The sequence below is a fragment of the Colletotrichum karsti genome (assembly GCF_011947395.1).
Source record: "Colletotrichum karsti strain CkLH20 chromosome Unknown Scaffold6, whole genome shotgun sequence".
In the NCBI taxonomy this organism is placed as follows: Eukaryota; Fungi; Ascomycota; class Sordariomycetes; order Glomerellales; family Glomerellaceae; genus Colletotrichum; species Colletotrichum karsti.
Genome location: NW_024065906.1, coordinates 1323552 through 1346027, shown reverse-complemented (window position 1 = coordinate 1346027; position 22476 = coordinate 1323552). Strand labels below are relative to the sequence as shown.

Below are 22476 nucleotides of genomic sequence, written 5' to 3'. Positions count from 1 at the left end.
CGGTACGAGACGGTCGGAGGGAGAGAGCGGGAAAAGGGTGGCTGCCGTACGGACGGAAGAGTCGGCAGTGAGATGGCGAAGGGGAAAAAAAGGCCTTGCAGAAAAAAAAAGTTCTGCTACCTTGACCAGAGAAGGGTAGATCCGAAGTGGGAGGTAGTCGGGAGGAAATAAAAAAAAAGCCAAAGTGAGCCAAGGGCGGACAGGCACAACAGTGCACCTAGGCGCGAAATTGGGTATTGGGCGGCTGCAGCCAAGACCAAAGACTGCAGGACAAGAACTCGACCTGTTGCTTGGTTTGCTTAGGGCGTGTTGGTGGTGTGTGGGCTTTAAGGGTAAGGTAGCTTAGGCCAGTTAGATAGGTTGGCCGGCTGGGGAGGAGCCGTATGTGTATCTGTACTGAAGTGTTCGTACGGATATGGGCGAACCTGGAAGACCTTAAAGTCTGGTTCGCTCAGTCCGGGCAGGGAGGTAGGTAGTAAGGAAGGTATTCGTAGGGAAGTCGAACAGTTCGAAGGTAAGGTCTGGTAGAGAGCTGGAGAGGTAGGGGAGGACCGGGAGGAATAATTAGGCGGGAAGGCTCCCCTCTAAAAACGGTACGTACTGCGGATTGTGAGCGAGGGCTGTACTTCAGTATCCGTACTTGGTACTATGTAAGGCGCATGAGGATGAGAAGACGAGGGTTGAACGGAGCCATGCCATGTGCACTGCTCGACTGCGGCTCGAAGCGGGACGAGGAAGAAACCAAACAGAGGCCAACCTGGAGAAGGTGGTGAGGTGCCGCGTCAGGCATTCAAGGTACTATTCAAGGTAATATTCCAGCGCCACATCGAAGTACGTCGACCGCCCGTGGTGAGTATATTGCAATGACGGATCCAAACATGTTCAACTGCGAGGGCCGCCCCTACGAACTAACTAAAGCCCGCCCGGGGCACAGCGCGAGAGAGGCTACAGGACAGCGATCGGGGGTGGCCTCGTCATCCTCACGCCGGCGCTGGGCCTGAAAGGGGAAAGGCTCGAGCTGCCAGAGCTTCGAAACCCAAAACTCGGTCGTTGGTTGCATTTGGTGGAACGACCAGGTCTGGAGTTATGCAGGGCCGCTCGACCATGGGATGGGACCCAGATCCCGGCCGAGGCGTCGCAAGGATCCTTTCAACGGCCGAGCACTGAGACGACGACGTCGCGGCTTTTCCGCTTGATATCATGTCCTGTCCTGTCTGCCGCAGACTACAGAGTACCGCCAGCCCGAAGAAAAGGTCTCCCCGTTTAACATTAGCCGGCAGGTTCTAGACCATCAGCTGCTTGGCTGTCATACGGATGACTTGCCTGAACTTCAGCACAACACTCATTCATCTCGACGCAGACGTGAGGCTGAAAGGGCCGGCGTAAATCCTGATCACCATCATCAGACGACAGCACGCGAACCACAAGCTTCGTAGTCCAGAGGAGCCCAAACGCCAGGTTAGGAATCCGGACGGTCAATCTCTGCCATGTGGACAGATGGATGTACATCAGGATCCATTGACATGGAGCAAATCGGATAATCTGCAAATCGCCCGAAGCGGCAGGCATCCTTGATTAATGCACCATGGAAACCGTGGAGGCCGCTTAGTACTGCGGTCAAGTATTCTCCTGCTTCAGTACACAGTGGTTGTGCTTGGCATCCGTTGATGGAAGCTCCGGTTGAGTTATCAACTCTATCCGTGGACCGCGTCTTGGTGGAATGCCTGCCGGTGTCAGCCAAAGCGCTGTCATCTTGTCAAAGGACCATGTCTGCGTCTGCCGCTGCTGTCCCTTTGCTCGGCTAGATAACTGCGCCAAAGTCAATTGAGGTGCTGACTTGACTCGTGGAGTCGCGGACCTCGTTGACGCGCCAGTATGGCAACTTACGGCGTATGTTGCCCTCCACTGACCGCCGCACTCGAGGACTTGGTCCAACGAAGGAAATTGAGTGGAGTTGAAGAATCGAGCAGCGGAAAGCTCCTCTCCGCCGGCCGGTGACGGAGGTGCAGAGACAGCCTGGTAATCCCGGGCGCAAGAAGGTCGGTGACTGGCGGCATGTAGCGCACAAAGTGCACTACTGCAAGCCAGAGGGGACACGGCTCTCGGTGAATCCAGGGTCCCTCGCTGCATCCCCGAGCAGCTCCTCATGTAGGTAGGTATCCGTAGACCCACTGGCGAAAAAAGGATTCGAAGCGCCTGGATATTGCCAATGCCTTGCGCTTGTCGTTGTGAATGTGACCGTGGTTATTGATGGAGTCTGGAGATGGGGTGTCAGTGAACAGGCGTTATCAAACAGCCGCCCATTGGGTTGGAAGGAAGGGTAAAGCGAAAAGAGTGTTACGTAGGCTCTAATATCTGTGCCATCCCAGGGCCTGTCCGGAAATCTCGAAAGGGGAAGGCGCGATGGATATTCCGATGAAGCCCCACACGAAATGGTTGAGCCACTAAGCCGCTATTGATAGATTTCCTCCACTAACTTTGATGATGGAACCCTTCAACAGGACACTTACGCAGCGCCTGTACTTTGCGACCATGTACCTCCTGCACTCCGCGCCGCATGAAAACGCGCTTGAATACATCCTCCCTCACTCAATCCAAAGTACCGATCACTAGCTGCTTGGCAGGTCCACCTCATCTTTCACCCTGCATCTGATTGCTGCAGCTCTGATTCCACGTCGTCTCCTCCACCAACACTACAGCGGAATTGGACTTCGAACCGCTACTCGAACCGTCATTGGCGCGCCGCCTCTATAGACATATTCAACTTCAGATGACAGGCGGGCGGTATTTGCTGCTTTACAGGTCGCAGGATGACGAAAGCGGTTTCCCCCGTCCTTAGCCTCGTCAAACCCATCCCGGCAACCCTAATCTTTTCGACCGACCCGTCCGACTCTGGAGCCGTCCACGCTGGCACGAAGCTTGAATTCTGCCTTACCTGACGGGGCCATCGCCGATATCTGGGGCAAGCTGAATGAGAGCAAACGCGTCCTCTGCCCAAAATCGCTCCATTCGCTATAGGGCCATTACGAGTCCGCATTGTTTCGAGACACCGGCGCCAGAGCCGAGCATCAAAATTTAGAAACAGAAACCTCGGCCGCCCGATGAAGCTTCTTTTACCCGCTGCACCAGAGATCGGGGAAACGTCAGTTGAAACACTCCTTACTGTCAAGCACGCGGAGAACGGGGACGATGACTTAGACAGGCCACACTGGCGCTCATGGCCCCTGGTTGCGTTTCGGACATGACATTTCGACTTTTTGCCGAACGTCGACAGACGCGACACATCAGATGCCAGATGCCAATTGCCTTGGGAGAACGGTTGGATGGAAGGAAGGATGGTCACGCCTTCGAATACGCCTGTCGAGTCTCGCCCTCGGTCCACGGGTGACGAGATAACGGCTCTGCATGTCGTTCGACGTTGCACGTCCTGGGGACGGCGGTCTCCGCGGTATGCTGCATACGCAAATGCAAGTAGGATGCATCACCTGCAACTTGGGACGAAAAGCTGCAGTAATTCGTTCCACAAATCTCCAACTCCCAGGAACCGCAGAAACAAAGCGGCCTCCAACGTTCTGGCTCGTCAATCATCATCTACACCCCCCTCTGTTTGTGTGTACTGACGTTGTCTAGTGTCCACGGCAACATATCCCTCCAAGTTCGGGAACCATGCGTGGAGAGCGCGTTGCGCGTCTCCTAGGCGAGACTAACCAGGATCATTCCCGCTAGGCGCAGTGCTGCCAAATTTTGCTTTTTCTACCCCATATTAAGCACCAGCCACACTTTCCGCTGCGTACTCCTACAACCTCTAATAAGAGACTCAAGTAGAGCGCAACGACAAGGTCGTGGATCGTGACCGGAGCAGTGTCCGAAAACGGCTCCATGTGTTCTGTGCGCCGTTCATGCACCACCGAATTCTCCTCTCTTTGAGGCTCTTTCAACAAGGCTTGGAGGCTGATATCTTACGTACTCGACGGTGGCGGCGGGGATGATTCGGCAAGACACGAGGGAATCCCGCCTTGGATACAGAGTACTCGATCCTCGGTTAGGGACGCCGATATCCTCTGAATGGTAGCTCCCCGAGAACCTGAAGTAGAGACGGCGTCATCCCCATCCCATCTCATCTCGGAGTCTGAAAGTTCTGTCATCTGTCCTTTTCCTCCCTCCTCCTCCTTCTCCTCCGTGCTCCTCTTCCTCCCTCATCTGGTCCTCGCGCTAGTGCTTCCAAAGAACCCACCAATTGGTTTTCTTCTGGTCATGACCTTCATGTTTCGGCCGCCCATGTCGCATGTCTTGGCAAAAGGCTTGTTGGTGGAACTTGCCCCTAAACTCGAAAACCCCTTAGTCGCGGATAAGACAGTGGCCGCTGCGCTTGAATCCCTGCCGCGCTTTTCACAGGCCTCGCCAAGTCTTGTCCTCATCTGGTGTGCTGCATCGATGAGCAGGGTTGGAGCCTGACAATCTCCTGCTTATCCCCATGCATCCTGGAGAAATGCCATCCATAGTCCCAGCAGCCATTCACTACTCATACTATCTCACTGAGTAATATTCTTTCGCTCTTGTTTTGCGACGTCACATTGAGATATTGCATCGGTAACCTTTGCTCGTCCTCAACCTGCCTTTGGCATCGTCAACACCAACTCGTTCCCGTCCCTCTCCTCACCATCTTGCTGAGATATCTGCGATTCATTGTGTTTGGCATCCTCTTCCGGCCCCGGTTTCCCCACAGAACCCAATCAATTTTCTGCCGAGAAGGCAAAGCTTAAACCTGCTGCCGTTTGGTCTGCGCGAAGCGCCAGGTAGCAACAGTGAACCACGCGCCTCGTCTAGACCTCCCTTGATGCAACAACGTTGAACGATCGTCCCGGCAGATAGCCCAGTTTCGATTGTTTCATCGATCGCGGCCGTCCTTGAGCCGGGGAGTAGCCACCCTTCACTACTCCCCGACTTCCCGGGTGGTCTTCAGACAGTCTCCGACTCGTCCGTCTGCAAAGAGCGTCGCAACCCCTTCAGAACGTCCCCATATCCTCATCTGAGGACCCTCCAACGAAGCGGCTCCCACCGCTTCGACTTCTCAGAACCTTCATCACAGAGCGCCACAATGGATCACATCGCGACACACGGGCGGGGAGAGGAGGCACCTCTAAGGACGCTGGGCAACGTCCGTCTGAGGGACGAGGCTACCAACGAAATCATCCTGATCCCAAAGCCTTCTGCAGACCCAAGTGATCCCCTGAACTGGTAGGTTCCGAGTGATCGGATCGTGAAAACCAGGGGCTCTGGCTGACCCGTTTAGGCCACAATGGTACAAATACTACATGGCGGGGTTGATCTGCGTGGCCATGATGATGTGCAATTTTCTCGCGGCGGGTAAGTCGGCAGGGACGCCATAAACACGACGACGTCTCTAACAGCATCGTGACAGGCCCCTCAATAGCTCTTCTAGAAACGGCGTTGGAGTTCTTCCCAGCCGCCGCCACGGACGATGCTGCTCTCTCGCTCGCGATCTCGCAGACTGCGTACTTTTTCACGACGACTGCGCTCCTCCAAGGCGTGGGGAACTTCTTCTGGGTGCCCATGGCCAACAAGTATGGCCGACGCCCAGTGTACGTCGCTAGCTACAGCATCTACTTCGTGTGCACGATATGGCTCATCTTTGACCACTCGTACGCCGGCTTCCTTGCCGGGCGGATCTTGATGGGATTCGGAGCTGGCGCCGCAGAGACGATTGCCCCTATCTCCATCGCTGATGTCTTCTTCCTGCACGAAAGAGGAACCATCATGTCGTAAGTACAGACTGCGGCTGATTTGGTCGGTTTCTTCTAGCTAACCTTTTCGAAGTCTGTATACCTCATTTCTGTCCGCTGGAGTTGGTTTTGGACTGGTGATTTCTGGGTAAGTGATGCAGAGGTCTCTTGTCTCGTCGACTCCGTCTAACCAGTGGCTTTTACAGTCTCATTACCATCAACCATGACTGGAGAGTGATTTACCAGGTTTCCGCCGCGTTGATTGGCGTCGTTCTCGCGCTCGCTTTCTTCACCTTCCCAGAGACAGCCTACGAGCGAGACGAAGCGAGCAACTGGAACCGAATGGCATCGATTGACGCCAATAAGCCCGGCTCGATGGGCTCTGAGAGCGAACTGGCTCCCCGCTACGCGGACACGTCGATTTCTCGCTCTCGAAAGACATCTTACCTGTCGTCCCTGAAAATCTTCCACAAAACCTTGACTGAGGAGAGCCTGCTGAAGCTGTTCCTCCGGCCCCTGGGTCTAATTATCCTCCCTCCTGTGTTGTGGGCAGCGTTGGTGCAGGCTGTGACTGTTGGCTTCCTCGTTGCTGTGTCCTCGAATATCGCTTCTGCCTTCAACACCGCGTATGGATTCGATGCGTGGCAGATCGGCTTGTGTTTCATCGCCGGCATCATTGGAGCCGTGGCCGGCATTCCGGCCGGCGGACACTTTGGAGACAAGGTTGCCGACATGTTCACGCGGCGGAATGGCGGCATCAGGTATCCAGAGATGCGACTCCCCGCCATGGCCATCTCCATGGTCACGACTCCTCTGGCCCTGGTGCTCTACGGCGTTGGAATCGAGAACCAGCTGCACTGGATCTGTCCCACCATCGGGCTAGGACTCTGTAAGCCCCGGTCCTCTGTGATGGTCATCTTGATGTGTTGTGCTGACCACACTTTTCAGTGACCTTCTCCATCTCCCAGGGTACCAACATCGCAACCGTGTACGTTATCGACGCCTACCGACCAATCACCGGAGAAGTGACTCTCTCGGTCATGGGCTTCAAATGTAAGTGCCGGTACCCCGGTCTTTTCGTCCGATGTTCGAGGCCTAAGCTGACTTGTCGACGTTTCGTAGCACTCTTCGGCTTTCTTCTGTCCTTCTACACCAACACTTGGATCGAGAAGTCAGGTTACGTGAATGCGTTCGGGGCGATGGCGGGTGTCGCGACTGCCGTACTGGTCATGTGGGTGCCGCTATTCGTTTGGGGCAAGACGATACGACACGAGTCGTGGAGGTGGCCGATCGTCTCGTATATCCATTGGAGCGAGGACAGGGAGGTTGGAGAGTGAACTTCGGAGGTCGATGTGAGGTAGTCGTTTGTACCGACTTTTTCTTTCTTGTTTCTTGTACGCAGCACGCGACGCATACGACACACGCATGGCAGGCAAAACGGCGTTTCGGCAATTGGATGAAAATGGTCTCTTAAGAAACACGGCGGTTTTGGGAGCTCTTGGTTTTAAAACTTCGCCGCCTTTTTACTTTATTACACCTTTCTGATGCCACTAGTAACTCGTTCGTGCCCGCCCCCCTCCCTCCTCCGGGATGTGGGAGACGAACCCCTACCCGAGACCACGCACGACGAGGGAGGGTGGGGGCCAACCCGCTTCCCACGCATCCCGTCTACGAGTGTGAGCGCGCGAACGGCTCGCATCTGCCCCCCATTCATCCTGAACCCTTGGCACCGACCTGGCCATCTCATTCCATTACCTTGATTTTTTTCTGCGTCTTCTTCCCCTTGGAGCCTGCTGTAAAGGGGCCAAAGCCAAATGGTGCTGCTGCTGCCTGAGGGATGATCCAACGTGTTCTCACACACGACCATGTCAATCCCTTTCTTCGTGAGAGAGTCTGTGCCTTCCTGCGAAGAGAAGAGGGCGCCCTCAGATATGCAGGCCCCCGTCGATGACCACGTTGGTGCCGGTCACGCTCCTGCTCCTGGCGAAGCAGAGGACCTGGTCCGCGACGTCCTCGACGGTGGCGAACCGCTGCAGCGCGGTCCTCTCCCGCATCGCCTCCCGCTTCTCCTCCGGGAACTGCAGTCCCCAGTCCTAAAGCGCGCCAAGAAGTGAGCCGATTGTCGCTCGGAATGGGCAGAGGGCGGCGTGGGTGAGTGGGTTTTGTGGCGCTCGCGGCCGGTTGGTCGGTTGGTGTCTGACTTACCGTCAAGAGAAGCCCCGGGGACACGCTGTTGACCCGTATCCTGGGGCCCGCCGCCATCGCCAGGGCTTTGACGAGGTGAATCTGTGCCGCTTTCGTCACGGCGTAGGCCTGCGGTTTACATTTCCGAGTTTAGAAATCGAGGACCCGTGGCCCGTCCTGAATGATGTCCAAGGACACGGGACCCGGAACAGGACGGCAGAGAAATGCAAACTCACCATGGAGCTCCCGCTGACCTTGACGCCGGCCAGCGAGGCGGTGGTCACGAACGCGCCGTCGGCCTCGTCGAGGTGGGGCCGGGCGGCGTGCATGAGGAAGAGGTGCGACTTGACGTTCATGTTGAAGCAGCGGTCCCAGTCGTCCTCGTCGAGGTTGTCGTCGAGGTCGCGGATGTCGCGGAGGCGGGTCCATCCGCCGTTGGAGAAGACGACGTCGAGGCGGCCGAGGAAGGCGACGGACTCGCGCACGAGGCGGTTCACGTCGTCGCGGCTCGCGAGGTCGGCCACGACGGCGCTGAAGCGCTGCTGGTCGAAGGGCAGGGGGGACGCGGAGCGGAGGTCGCGGACGAGGGCGGCGGCGCGGTCGGCGTTGTTGGCGTAGTTTATGACGACGTTGTAGCCGGCCCGGGCGAAGTGGACGGCCGTCGCGGCGCCGAGGCCTGCGCTGCCGGCCGTGACGAGGATGGTGGGGACGAGTGGCTGTTGGGACATTTTTCTTCTTGTTGTTTTATATGACGCTGTGATTTCTATGTATTAGTGAAGGCTGAAATGATAAAGTGACGGACGTGCGGTGGTGTAGATGGGGTTCGTCCGATTCGGGAGTGAGTGTGGTTGTGGTGGTGGTGGTGAGGTGATTGAAGGGAGGGGTTGAGGGTAGCTCCGGGTTTCGGTAATCTACCCCGCCCCGATCGACGGAGCCGGCGCTGGCAGCGGACCCGACTTGTGCGAGGACGGGACGGCAGGACGGGATGCCGAAGGGGTTCCACATAGGCTTTTTTGTTGCACGACGACCTCGATTTGGTAACTTCTCACGGCATTTTGCGGTTGCTTTTTTCGGGAAAACCGTCCGAGATGCGGAAGTATGCAGGGTGAGACCAGGGAGATGCTGTTTCTCGATGATTGGGTTCACATCATGAATCCCACAGTACCCGTTCCGCTCATTGTGCGAAGCGGGAAACGAGAAACAAATGCAGACGGGCCGAGTAGCAGAACGGGAGGCCGGTCGGAGTCGTTGTGCGTAGATGAGAGCGTGGGTTGTCTCTGGAGGTCACTTGTTTGTACTCCTTTGACAGCGGCTAAGATACTCTCAGTGTGAGGGTGTGAGGTGGTCTGCTGCAAAGTGTCAGAACGAGAAGGGAGGTCTCCACCCCCACAAGCCGGGCTCTTGCTCGGCACCCCTCCATCTCCCAGAAAAGTTCCCCGACAACACTAACAAACAACCGGTCACGAGCAAATCACCATTGGTCTTTGCAAGCTTCGACTCGACAACGTTTGCGCCCTAAAACTAGCTACCTTCTCTTCGCTCAACTTGTGGGTCTGTTCTAGCAGGCATCCCGTCGGTTTTGTTATGCATAAGCTGCCTCGCCTGGTCGTCGAAGAAAGCTTCAAGGTAGCGCTGGAAGATCTACTGCGATGTTAAGGCCGGCGGGAAGCTCCATACTGGTCCCTCCCCCGCCATTCTTCCGACTTCCCGCCCGCCGGCAGAGAATGCGGGGGAACAGACAGCAACAGCACGCGGGCCAGAGGTACGGCATTGGAAATTCGGTCAAATTAGCTGGAGCTATCCCGACGGGACGGTAGATGCTGTCGGAGTTGGTCGCTTCTGCCCCACGGATTCGACAGACTTTGGCGCATTCTGCAGGTTGTGGTGGTTGACAGGAAGCTCCTCGTGGTGGTTGCGATGGGGAACAGGGAGGGGCCGAGTACGAGCGCGATGATCGATGCGGCGGCCGGGTGGGAGTGTTTGAGATGACCCTCTGCGAGCCCGACAAGGCCGTCTTGCCCTGCTCTACGCATGTTTCTCTTAAGTTGGGGCGGGCTTGGCTATATGTCGGTCTTTTCTGTATTATTTCATATGCAGCTTTAATCCCAGAACTTTTCTCATTCACATTCTCTTCCACCTTTCACCGTCCCGGGAGTCGAACTGATCGTGTTTCACATCCATCCACGACATCAAAAAGAATCTGACCGGTTCAGCTCGGCAACATGTTGGTCAACGGCGAGGCCCAGCGCGCGAATGGCGCATACTCCAGTCCCCTCGTCAACGACTACCCCAAACCTTTGAAGATCGCCATCGTCGGCGCTGGCATTGGTGGTCTGAGTGCCGCCATCGCTCTTCGCCGGCAAGGTCATCAAGTGGATGTACGTTTTTTCACGAGCTATCTGCGTCTTCCTTCTTTATACTGACTGCTCCATCTCACAGCTGTATGAGCAGTCGAGGCTCAGCAACGAGACCGGCGCCGCCGTGCACCTGGCGCCCAACTCCAACGGCCTTTTGAGGAGATGGGGCATCTACGCGGAAACCTTCGGCGGAAACCCGGCGAGCCACTTCAAGGAGAGGGACCAACACAACAAGGGCGGCTTCGACGTCGACATCTCAAAGTCCAACGGCCGCTGGCAGCACCCGTGGCAGCTCGTCCACCGAGCGTACCTGCACAACGAGATCCGAGCCGTCGCCACCGCGGAGGACGGTGCCACGCCCGCGGCGAAGGTGCACGTCGCGTCTAAGGTCGTCGGCGCGGATCCCGAGAAGGGCGTGCTTCAGCTGGAAGACGGGACGAGTATCCAGGCGGATGTCATTCTTGGCGCCGATGGTATTTACGTGAGTTTATTGCCTGTTTGGTGTTTTTTTGGAGATGAGCTGACGGACGGTGATCAGTCCAAGACGAGAAAGTTTGTCACCGGCACCGACTACAAGCTCTTCCGCTCGGGCAAGGCGGCGTTCCGCTTCCTCATTCCCCGCGCCGCTGCCGACCAAGACCCCGTCACCGCGCCTCTCATCGACAAGATGAACCAGCTCGGTATCTGGTTTGCTCAGGACAGGCGGATCGTCATTTACCCCTGCAACGACAACCAGCTCCTGAACTTTGTGTGCATTCACCCCGACGAAGAATCTCACGCTACTGCGAGTGACGGTATGTTCGTCGCTCTCTTCTCACGATCGCATGACTGACGGTATCCAGAGTGGAACAAGAAGGGCTCAATCGAGCAGCTTCTCAAAGTTTACAAGGACTTCGACCCGGCATTACTGGAACTCATCAAGAAGGTCCATCCTGACGAGGTCAACGTTTGGCAGTTGTTGGATATGGAGCCCATGCCGACCTGGACGAACGGCAAGCTGGCACTTCTGGGCGACGCTGCTCACCCCTTCACACCTCGTAAGTACTCATGCTGCTTATCCATACAAGATACTAACAAGAACACAGATCAAGGCCAAGGAGCCGGCCAGGCTATGGAGGACGGCGCAGCACTTTCAGTCGTGCTACCCAAGGGCACTTCTCCCGAAGAGGTCCCAGAGCGCCTTCGTCTCTACGAGAAGATCCGATTGACCCGCGCCCACACCATCCAGGAATACTCCCGCCAGGCCGGCAAGGACAGGATACCCGGCGCCCCTCCAGCTGTTGAGAGTATGTTTTCACCCCCCATGACCTGTCTCACAACGCCCTAACAGATTCCTAGTGATGACCTACCAAAACTACAACTTCGGCCACGACGAGTACGACCACGCGACCAAGATCTACAACCGCTGGCTGTGGAGCAAGAAGAAGGACATGTACTGGCGCATGCCCATCGGCTACGGCCCCTTCCCGGGCCCCCGCCAAGACGCCCTCGGCCGCAGACAGCCCGGCGAGGCCGAGCGCACCTTCACGACCATGTCCGTCAAGTTCCTGACCTCCCGCACCTTCCTCGAGAACATCCTCCCGACCGACTCCTTCCGCTTCAAGGACCCGGGCACCGTCTGCTCCGCCTCGCTCTCCGTCACCAGGCTGAACAACATGTCCTGGCTCGGCGGCGGCGGCTACAACCACCTCGGCCTCTACATCCACGGCATCGAGTACCTGAAGAAAGACGGCACCGCCATCAACGGCACCCACCTCTCGGTGCTCTTCGAGTCCCTGACGGACCCGATCGTCTCCGGCCGCGAGGAGCTCGGCATGCCGAAGCTGTTCTGCGACATTGACCTCGAGACGCACGCCACGGGGGCCAGAGTTAAGGCTTCGTGGAGGGGGACCGCCTTCGCAGACATCTCGCTCAGGGGGCTGCGGAAGGACGACCCGGCGACGGAGCACGGCACCATCGGCGGCGAGGCGGACTACGGCATCCTCACGTACCGGTACATCCCGTCGGTCGGGGAGCCCGGCAAGGCGGACGCCGAGTACGCGTGCGTGGTGCCGCACGAGGAGGAGGCGCGCGACGTCCCCGCGACGGTGCACGCCGTGTCGAGGTCGTCCGACGTCAAGGTGAAGATGGAGGGGCACGACTGGGAGAAGCTGCCCACGCTGCACCACATCGCCAAGTTCCTGTCGGAGATCCCCATCTACGATTTCGTGAGCGCGAAGGTCGTGGAGGGGACCGGGGTGCCTAATGTTTCGTCGGCGAGGAGGATAGAGTGAGAGGGGGCGTGGTGGACTGCGTTGGATCGATGGATGGGATGCAAGGCCTCTGACAGGCGCTGTACATAGCTGATTGTGGCATTGGAGCTGCGAGACTCAACACCCCCCTGTCGAATACCCAAATCTGTATACATATTTGATTACATATGGTTACAACATCTTGCGACCTTGCCTTATGGAAACGCATTTCCGAGAACGAGAACGAGTGTAACGACGTTGCTCTGTCGCCGGTTTGAACGTTTCAAGCTCGAGAAAGGGAGGCACGTAGGCATCTTCCTTTGCTCTTCTTCCCAACGCAAGACTCCTCTGCATCAGATTGTCATCCCACCGACTTCTCATTTCATGAAGACAGTTGTCAAATTCCGTCGGTGTCCATGAGAGAGCTGACCCTGTGCCAGGCTCAACAGCTGCCGGAAATGCCAAGTGCATTCATACTTTCCGCCGTCTCACCCCGCACAGATCCTCTTCCTTCCCCACCCATCCACCTCTCTTCCCGCCCCTCCGGCCCCGCCTCCACCTTCCGCGGGGAGACCGGCCTCGCACTGCTCTTCCTCGGATGCCGAACCGGCAATGCTTCAACGATGTCGCGGCGGCGGGGATGAGCTACGAATCCTGTATGAGACGGGGAAGCTGATTATTAAGTTCCAAGCTCGGTAATCTGGGAGCATGGAAATTAGAGGGGAGTAGAAGAATGCCACTTCTCTCGAGCTAGCAGCGTCATCCAACCTTTTGTTACAACTCAATTGCATCCGCGTCGTCAGACATCCGCTATTCACCATCCCAAGAGAACAGAACCAAAGCTCAATATCTCGAACCAGCCAATTCACAACCAAAACACCAACCCATCTACCAAAACACAAAAAGAAATGGCCTCCCCAAACCCCCCCAACGACCTCCGCCGCCCCCAGCGCTTCATCACAGACCACGCCTCCGACGGCAAGGCCATCTTCAACACCACCCTCCCCGAACAGATCCCGCAACAGACCGTCGGCGGCGACGCCAAGTTCTACCTAGGCTACACGACCGAGCAGACGCCCGTGTCGCTGACCTCCAACGCCGACGTAACGGCCTACGCGGAGCGCCTCGCGAACCCGCCCGGCATCGTGATCCCCGGCGGCAGCGTGATGCGCATCGTCGACATGCCCCCGGCCTCGCTGTCGCCGATGCACCGCACGGTGAGCCTCGACTACGGCGTCGTGCTCGAGGGCGAGATCGAGCTGGTGCTGGACTCCGGGGAGACGAGGCGGATGAGGAGGGGGGACGTCTCGGTGCAGAGGGGCACGATGCACGCGTGGAGGAACGTGAGCGAGACGGGCTGGGCGAGGATGTTGTACGTGCTTCAGGAGAGCCGGCCGCTCGAGGTCGGGGGGCAGGTTTTGAAGGAGGATTACGGGGTTGGTATGGGGGATGTGAAGCCTTCTGGGAACTGAGTTTGGGATGGGTCAAGATACGTCTATAGAGAATGAGAGAAGGTTACGAGAAGATTGCCACGCGGTTTCCATGGTCATTTTGAGTCTCATTGAACTCAACAATATATCAGATGGCGTCATAAGATAGAGAGCTCTCTTACACCAGATTAAGAAAAAGCAGTTTGACACGGGAGTTATGGGAATGAGAATCATAGCTTTGGAGCCGGATACGATTCTCAGCGATCAAGAGCAGAGGATTCGAGCTACCTGGAGAGATATGCGCACGTATGTCGCTTGATAGTTGCCTGAACATGGGCTCATACTCTGCTTCTTGCTTTTACAAGTCAGCTCAAACTGAACACGAATATTAAATTCATAGATGATTCTTGTTTTTCGTTGGTTCGTATGAATGTTCAGCTGAATGGAGTAGAGTTGGATGAAGCACAGCGCATGAGCCACTGCTATTAGCCGCAGACTTCCAACCCTTCAGCGAAGTAAACCATTCTGCTACGAAAGGAGGTGTGTGTACTGTTGCCGTTGCTCTGAAGGAGCTCCAGCAACTTACGCAAATCTATGCGCGCGATTCTTATGAAGTAACTATGCAAGGAGTATTGCCCGTAAGTGCGTAGGGAGGCGGTCATTGTGATATCTCACAACTTCCAACCAAGGTGAAGTTTTATGAGAGAGTACAGAGCGTCACGCCACCAGAGGATCGGGAAATTTTTGTGTGTAATATGTCAGGTATTACATTAACAGAGAGTCAACAAAAACTATCTCAATATAGACTTGTGGAATGAGATGTGACCTGTATCATGGGATTACCTGTGTGCCTTGGGCAGCCTTAATGGTCAACGTGAACGTCACGGTCTGCGTCAGAGTTGCGGGATCAATTTGCAATGTAGCTTCAGTCTAGACCGACTCTCATTAGACTTTCTGTCATTCCCGATATGTTCATGAACTGTAATCAGGTATGAAATATCGTACCAGCTAATGAGAAAATTCTAAGTGATAACTCAAACCAGATTCTCTTGATGACAGTCTTTACTCGGTAAGGTAGGTATTGAGCTATTTGTTACAGCCATAGATGGCCACAATGAGAAACTCAGATGTTCAAGAACGTTGGCCGACTTGGGTTGGTCTCATGAAACAGTCAAGGGATGCCGAAGGTGCCCAACAGCGCAAGTAACACTGACAGGGTGTTCAGACAAGCTTGTCCTCCAGCGGCGAGAAAAAGTCCAAACAATATTCCCAATGTTTGCTGGTCGAGCTGCGTGGTAGGCATCAGGTTTTCATTGAGTCGAGGTCAGGAAGACGCTAGAACCTTGACTCAGTGGCCAGCTGAAATTAGGTAAGCAGGTAGGACCCACCGGCCGTGGCCACCAGGGCGGACCCACCAATGAAGGCCTCCGTCCGGTCGCCACAGACTGTGACATGACTGGCGGCGCCAATCGCGCGATAAGATGAAGTGGGTCCAGGCGGCGATAAGCACCCTCCGCGACTAAGGCGGCTTGGACAGGTCCACGGGTGCATGTGCTCAACTAAGGTGCTGGTGCTGAGGCTAAGGCGAGGTGTTGGTGGGTTGGCTGCTCGTGTGCCATGCATATCTCCCCAAATATTCCTCGCTTCATCTTCTAATTCTCTCTTGTGTTTTCTGCAATTATCTCGCCTCGTTGCCAACAGTCTCGAGACCCAAATGCTGCAGATTGCCGCTGGACGCCGCTTTCCAGGTAACATTCAACCCCACCATGCACAACGGATATTGTCTCTTGTTTCGTCATGCTGACTTATCACCGTCAACAGCCTGACTGCCGATTTCCCCACGACTCGCGAACGACAATCGACTGATTGACGCAGAAGTATTGCTGCAGGCCAGATATCACGACGCAACGATACTCGACGACCTCGCAGATACCCATCGCATTATCGGAGACGATGCAAACATTCTAATATGGCTAGCCCAGACCCTGGAACTGCTCCAGCTTCCCTTGACGATCACCGCTTGCGCGACGATGGAGAATCGGTGTCGGGCAGCTCCCACATAGGAAGCGATGCTTCGGACGATTCTTCTGAACGGGAAGAGTGTCGCTGGCGAACTGCCCGTTACCACAACATGGAGTGCTCCCGCTTCTTCGATTGCCCGACCCACGTCGTAGAACGACATGTCTCCGACGACGAGGACGAGGATAGCGATGCGGGGGAGGGCCCGTCACGACAGCTTCAGACGGCCGGCGACAGTGCCGAGCGTTCTTCGAGCGCGAGCCCAGAACCACGAGCAGAAAATTCCAGACTCACGACCGGCTCTCCTGAGCGGGAATCAACAAGCTTTGCGCCCGGGCCTGAAGAGACGAATACGGAGCGAACGCCGGAGAGGGCAGATACAGCACGGGCAACATCAGCACGGGAGATCGAAGAGCCTGGACAGTCTCAGGATCCCGATGAATCCGCGCCGCTGCCACCTACGCCATTGAGCTCGCGGTTGTCAGAGTTGTCTGTACATAGTCAACGTCTCCCACCAACAGCCACACCTGCTCAGCCCACAGCAGAGTTCGTTCCGCCGGAGAGAACTTCAAGTTTGGCTCCCTCTCAGGGTCCCAGCACATCAACACAAGAACCTATTCGCCCAACACCTATCCGTCCATCATTTTCGTCAACCCGGTCGCAGGAAGGACCGCCTCCGCCGCCTCGACGGTCGAGTTCTTCGCTGCCTGTCCCTCGCCCTCAGCAGGCACCCGAAGAACGGAGAGGCCCCCCCGAGTTTGTCTTGCCGCGGTGGCAGCCCGACGCAGAAGTCACCTACTGTCCCATATGTCATACACAGTTCAGTATTTTTGTTAGGAAGCATCATTGCAGGTGGGTTTGGAACGCTTATGTGACAACGCGATTCATGTGTGCTGACAGTGCACAGGAAATGTGGCAGAGTTGTCTGCAACTCGTGCTCGCCTCACAGAATCACTATTCCCTACCAGTACATCGTACAACCTCCCGGCCAGCCGCGCCTTGCAGCCCAGAGATACCCCTCGTCCCTCATCAGCGGTGAAGGAGGATATGCAGATTTTAGCAGTCTCGGAGGAGGAGAGCGCGTCCGTCTTTGCAACCCATGCGTTCCTGACCCAAACACGACGCCCCCACAACCACTCGATTCGCCCTCGCAGCTATCGCCTCGAGCAACGCATCACAGATCGCAAAGCAGCATTAGCACAATGTCTAGCAACGCCCCTCCGCCCAGCAGGTTTTCGGGCTATTTTACTGCCAGCCCTGCCCAGGACGCTTATGCGAGGTCTAGAAGCATCACGGTAAGCACGACACCAGGTCCGGCTCTAGTATGCGGCTAACAAATCCAGCATTCCGGTCCCTCGGGCTCTCGCGCACATTACCACTCCACCCAAAACCGGATCATGGCGGGGACCCCTCCCACATACTACCCTTCCTCTTCGACCGGCTACCCGGGCTCATCCCGTTACCGTTCGATGCTCGACGTCGGGCCCTCCTCGTCATCGTCCGCCGCACAAAACCGCGCGCTGCCCCCTCCGCCGCCGATCGCCGAGGAAGACGAATGCCCCGTCTGCCACAGAGAGCTGCCCTCGCGCAACCTGCCCAACTTCGAGACGTTGCGGGAGACGCATATAAATGTCTGCATCAACTCACACAGCACATACAGCGGCACTCCGACGAGCGAGACGCCGCAGAGCGGGACCCCTCCGCCCCTAGCCGCGCGCCGGACCGGCATGTTTCCCTACACCGCCACGGAGAAGGACTGCGTCGACTCCGCCGAGTGCACCATCTGCCTGGAGGAGTTCGAGGTCGGCGTCGCCATGGCGCGCCTGGAATGCCTCTGCCGCTTCCACCGGTCCTGCATCACGGCATGGTTCGTCAACCATCCCGGAAGATGCCCCGTTCATCAGCATGATAGTTTTGGCTATTGATACCTCGGGCTGCTTTTCTGTCTCCTCTTGTCTTGAGTCCGCATCCAGGCGTTTCGGTTTGCATGGGGATCACGCTCCTTACCCAAGTCCATCTTTTGGAACACACAATGTTTTTGTTTTTATGGTCGGTCGGTCGGTCTCCTCCCTTATTTTTCATTTCCTACTTTACTCCCCTCATTCGTGCGACACCCGTCCCAGCCGGGACATTTTCCAATGTGACATACACCAGGTATCGAGGTGGGAGGGAAGTGGATATGCCGCGTGCGTGTCGTCATCATGTGGGCGGTCTGTGAGGAGACACACCTCCGGCTGTCGTTGTTCTGGACTCTGCCCCATTGGCGGCGTCGGGTTACACCAGGGTATGCCTTTTTTTCAGTAGATACTGCTCAGCAGAGAAAGAGAGAGAGGTTTGCAGAGAACGCAGCGTTGCTGATCAGTCACTCTCGGAGCGCAAATCACACAAAATGAACTCCCCCCCTTTTGATGGAAATACCAAACTCAGATTAGATAGATGTCATTTTCTGTATCCAACAATGCCACTTCATGGCGAGATACCCGCCCAAGTACAATGATGATTTCTCCGTGCCGGTAGGCCTGCTTTTTTTCGATGAGGACATGGCTCGATCGCGGAGTCATCTTAGACAAAGGCCTTGTTACTTGAGAACGAGCTCGATTGAGCCAGTTCAAGCTCAGGCAAGCTTTAGTTTCTCTTCAAGTTGAAGACGTCGACGTACGTCTGATGTCGCAGTCATCTGGACTCAAGGTCGTGGGATTCCTCCCTCCCCCCTCAGGGGGAGAGGAGCCTAGAACGTCGCGCCCAGGGGTACACAAACCGGCCCATCGTCGATCCCTGGAGCGAGTCCCCCGGTGCTCCACTCCCCGACCCCACCCGCGCCGACTGGCCCGACCTTGCCGGGGCGGTTCTCGAACTCGTTCCATTTCGTTCGGGCGGCGGCGGTTGATTGGCGCATTCGGGTCATGCAGATTTTGTAGGAATGGGCATCAAAAGTACCTTTAACGCCCACCGGAATTTGAGATTGATGAGCTTGTTTTTGTTTATTTTATTCTGGTTAAAATTGCGAGTCGAATTCACGCATCCTACACTACTGATTCGGCGCCGCGACCGGGGGTCGACGCTGTTGTATGTATATAACACTACGCGCGCAGGGAAGAAGAGGGTTGACTCTGCATTGCTCAAGTCATTGGACGAACCGGCGAGTCTTACCGTGATCAGTGCGACCCGACGACGTTGATGCATCCCGCGACACTCCCGCTCCCGCCCTGCCCTGCCCTGGGCCCCCCTAATAGGTTCATCGGATTAATTGTCAAGATGCGGGAAGAAACAAGCAAAGAAGGGGGGCGGCGGCGGTTTGGGGTAGAGGAAGGAGGTGCTATGCTATATCGTCGTTCGGGATATGGCACACGTCGTGCATGATGTTAAGCAAGTCGGGGGGACGGGGCGATGCAGGTTCAGCCCTAGGTCGGTGTCACCAACACCCCTTCTCCCCTCTCGAGAAGGTGGGGTTTTGACGTTTCCGAGTGAATCAAAAGCTGTCATCGGACCCGGTCTGGAGGTTCTGGACTGGATTTCTTTTCTGTCCGTCTCCCGCGCGCGCGTGCGTTTTGTTCTGTTTCCGCGAGAGATTTTGTTTGGCGCATACAAAGAGTTTCCCCCGGGCTGTTTCGGACCCCGGTCGATTTTAGATGACGATGGAGCCACGCTCTCGCCACGAGCAGCAGGCATGCCTGCAACGGCACCACGGAGCCGGGAACCACGGCGGAGGAAGGGTGGCGTCCTTGCAGCGTGTGTTGGCAGTTTTGTTTCCGGCCTGCCATGCTTGTCTGGTCCGATGGTTAGGACGAGGATGAGGGCGCGTGTAGCCGTATGTGTGATGGCGGCGCATGGAAGGGGAAAATAACTCGCGCAGTTTTTGCTTGCTAATTAGTGGCGTTGTTTTTTCCCTCTCTCGTTCCGTCAGGCTGCGGGAAAGGGAGCAATGTTAATAAAATAGGGATCTCCCGCCCCCTTTTGCTCGAGAAGGCCGTCGTAGTAGTCGTCTGTACATATCAACGTTGGTGTGTTCTTTCTTCCTCATCCACGCTGGTCTGGAACTGTCGTTGCCCCCTTTTCGCGGCTAATCACTCCTTCACTGCCAACTATCATTCTCTCATTGTCCTCTTTGCAAAGGAATCGAGCTTGTCTCTGTTCACTCGACTATCGTTAGCAGTTCCTCTTCGGTCTAGAACTCACCAAAACCTCGTCTTCAAGTCCAAACTTCGACACAATGAAGTACCAAGTTCTCCTGCTGGCCGCCTCGGCCGCTAACATGGCCTTCGCCAAGCCCGTCAAGGGCTGCTCTGCCCGCAGCCGTAGCACGAAGATCATCACCCACACCCAGACGGGCACCCAGGCCCCGGTCCAACCGACTCCGATCGTCCAGCCGTCCCCCGTCGAGACCCCCGCCGAGCCGTCGGCACCCGCCACCACCCCCGAGGCCTCTCAGGCTCCCGATGAGGCCGCAGCCCCCGCTAGCTCCTCGACCTTGAGCGCTGCCAGCAGTCCCTCTGCTTCCTCTGCACCGATCAGCGCCGCTGCCACCTCGGGCGAGTCCACCTTTTACGGCGGCAACACCTCCGGCGGGATGTGCTCCTTCTCCACGTACACCATCCCATCCGGCCTGTACGGAACCGCGTTCTCGGGCTCCGCCTGGAGTTCTGCCGCGAACTGCGGTGCTTGCGTGAAGGTCACCGGCCCTAGTAAGTTGCCCAGTCCCTGAGGTGAGAGTCATACTTGACAGCTTGACTGACACCATGTGAAGAGGGAACGATTACCGCAATGGTTGTCGACCAGTGCCCTGAGTGCGACGCGGGCCACCTCGACCTCTTCCAGGACGCCTTCGCCAAAATCGGAGACATCTCCGCCGGCAAGATCCAGACCTCGTACGAATTCGTCGATTGCGGTATCAGCTCGGCGATCAAACTGCACAACAAGTCCGGCACCTCGTCCCATTGGTTTTCCATGCAGGTCCTCAACCACAACGAGCCCGTCGCTTCCCTCGAGGTTAGCACGGATGGTGGAAGCACCTGGCAGAAGACTACTCGTCAGCAGTACAACTTCTTCGAGAACTCGAGCGGCTTCGGTACCGAGACTGTCGATGTCAAGGTGACCAGCAAGTCTGGAAAGACTGTGACTGTGAAGGATGTCAGCGTCGCCGCCGACTCGGAGGCTTCGGCGTCGGGCAACTTCTAAGATGTGAGCGACAAGCACAGGCAGCCGGAAATGACGCTGGTCAAATGCGGGCGTTTCTTGGGAAATTCGGTCCAGCATTTCGTGTCTTGCAACTGTTGCAGCGGCTCATCTCGGACTGTGCCATCGTTAGCCACTGGGCTGACCCGGCGGCCGAGAGCACATTCTCTTCTTCACTTCTCTCTTCTCTTCTGGAACGCTGATGATGACCGGCGTTACGTTTGTTGATGGTATTCCGGTTTTGTGTCCACCTGGGTGTCTGGGAATAGGCCAATCGATATCGGAAGCAGCAGTGGATATTGTAAAAGGCTTATGTGTGTGCAAGCTCACAGCTTTGGCCTCAGTTTGCGCATCTTTTGCGCAAACAATGTAGCATACTTCGATTCAGACGATCTCAATTGAGCCGATAGCCGAAGGCACATTTTATCTGATATGTCGAAACCTAAAAGTTGAAGCAGCCCAACGATCGGATCCGTGCTCCGTTTGGAAAAGTTCTGGCGTGTCCTTCCACGCGTCTCTGCAGTGTATCAGATGACAAAGAACATGTCGGATCGTATCATCTGTGCAGCTCATACGCAATATATGATAGCGCGCGATACGACAGATCGAAGAGGATCAACGGTCCGAGAGGACTGAGAAGAGGAAACAATCAGAATGAGATCGCTTGATCGGCATTAACAGCTTGCTATCGGCAAAATTGTCTCGTAAGTGGTCGGCAGTTGCAGCAAGCTAGGAAACGTTAGTCGAGGTAACGCCGTGGCTGGGCCCTGCCAAGCCGGCAGCTACAATGTCTCAGTCTAATAAAGCTGCTTTGACATGTCGGTGGCAACCATGATGTCGTCGAGATATTTGTAGTCCAGAGCTTGCTGGAAAGGGCCTGGTTGGTCAACGGTCGGGTTCTAAGCCACACCCAAGTCAACTGAGTGCGCTGTCAGGTCATGGCGAATGCCTCAGCCCGAGATTGCGTGGCTCTGATAGTCTGAGTAACGCGAAAAAGCTTGAACCTGTAATTGGCTCTGTGTCAGCAAGAGACATTGACGCAGTCTGAAATCATGAGTCTCACAGGTCGAAAGTGGTAATTCCCAACTCGCACCACCAGCGCGCCACCAAGTGTCAGTCTGGCTGAAAGACGTGCCAGCCACCAGCCAGTCTTCGGTTTGCAATGGACCGATCGAAGAAGGATGCGCGGCAAGGATTTGCTAGTCGGGATGGCTGTGATTCGGCAGAGCTTGCGCCTATCGAACAGGGTAGCCCAGGATAAGGTGTGTCCAAGTTTTGGGGTCATGCCCTCAGGCGCGCTCGCAGCACCTCGGCCCCGTCTAGCCGCAAGCCCTCTTTC

The 22476-nt window shown here is 56.2% G+C and overlaps 6 protein-coding genes across 6 annotated transcripts; 5 read left to right on the top strand and 1 right to left on the bottom strand.

Annotated features, from left to right (window-relative positions):
* Positions 1 to 5098: 5098 nt before the first annotated feature.
* CkaCkLH20_02834 (uncharacterized protein) lies at positions 5099 to 7081 on the top strand (the record flags this gene model as incomplete). Its single annotated transcript, XM_038885553.1, has 7 exons — positions 5099 to 5238; positions 5294 to 5367; positions 5423 to 5783; positions 5839 to 5892; positions 5951 to 6633; positions 6693 to 6797; positions 6867 to 7081. The coding sequence occupies 7 exons, from the start codon at positions 5099 to 5101 to the stop codon at positions 7079 to 7081; spliced, it is 1632 nt and encodes a 543-aa protein (XP_038749484.1).
* A 588-nt stretch (positions 7082 to 7669) lies between these two features.
* On the bottom strand, positions 7670 to 8656 carry CkaCkLH20_02833 (uncharacterized protein; the record flags this gene model as incomplete). Its single annotated transcript, XM_038885552.1, has 3 exons — positions 7670 to 7837; positions 7950 to 8057; positions 8165 to 8656. 3 exons carry the CDS (start codon positions 8654 to 8656, stop codon positions 7670 to 7672), a joined length of 768 nt encoding a protein of 255 aa, XP_038749483.1.
* Positions 8657 to 10150: 1494 nt separating this feature from the next.
* On the top strand, positions 10151 to 12558 carry CkaCkLH20_02832 (uncharacterized protein; the record flags this gene model as incomplete). Its single annotated transcript, XM_038885551.1, has 6 exons — positions 10151 to 10306; positions 10368 to 10766; positions 10824 to 11079; positions 11128 to 11322; positions 11371 to 11571; positions 11624 to 12558. 6 exons carry the CDS (start codon positions 10151 to 10153, stop codon positions 12556 to 12558), a joined length of 2142 nt encoding a protein of 713 aa, XP_038749482.1.
* An 866-nt stretch (positions 12559 to 13424) lies between these two features.
* Positions 13425 to 13988, top strand: CkaCkLH20_02831 (uncharacterized protein; the record flags this gene model as incomplete). Its single annotated transcript, XM_038885550.1, has 1 exon — positions 13425 to 13988. The coding sequence occupies one exon, from the start codon at positions 13425 to 13427 to the stop codon at positions 13986 to 13988; it is 564 nt and encodes a 187-aa protein (XP_038749481.1).
* Positions 13989 to 17167: 3179 nt separating this feature from the next.
* CkaCkLH20_02830 (uncharacterized protein) lies at positions 17168 to 17890 on the top strand (the record flags this gene model as incomplete). The annotated part of the gene is made up of 2 exons (XM_038885549.1): positions 17168 to 17260; positions 17309 to 17890. The coding sequence occupies 2 exons, from the start codon at positions 17168 to 17170 to the stop codon at positions 17888 to 17890; spliced, it is 675 nt and encodes a 224-aa protein (XP_038749480.1).
* Positions 17891 to 20175: 2285 nt separating this feature from the next.
* Positions 20176 to 21140, top strand: CkaCkLH20_02829 (uncharacterized protein; the record flags this gene model as incomplete). Its single annotated transcript, XM_038885548.1, has 2 exons — positions 20176 to 20647; positions 20710 to 21140. The coding sequence occupies 2 exons, from the start codon at positions 20176 to 20178 to the stop codon at positions 21138 to 21140; spliced, it is 903 nt and encodes a 300-aa protein (XP_038749479.1).
* Positions 21141 to 22476: the final 1336 nt, after the last annotated feature.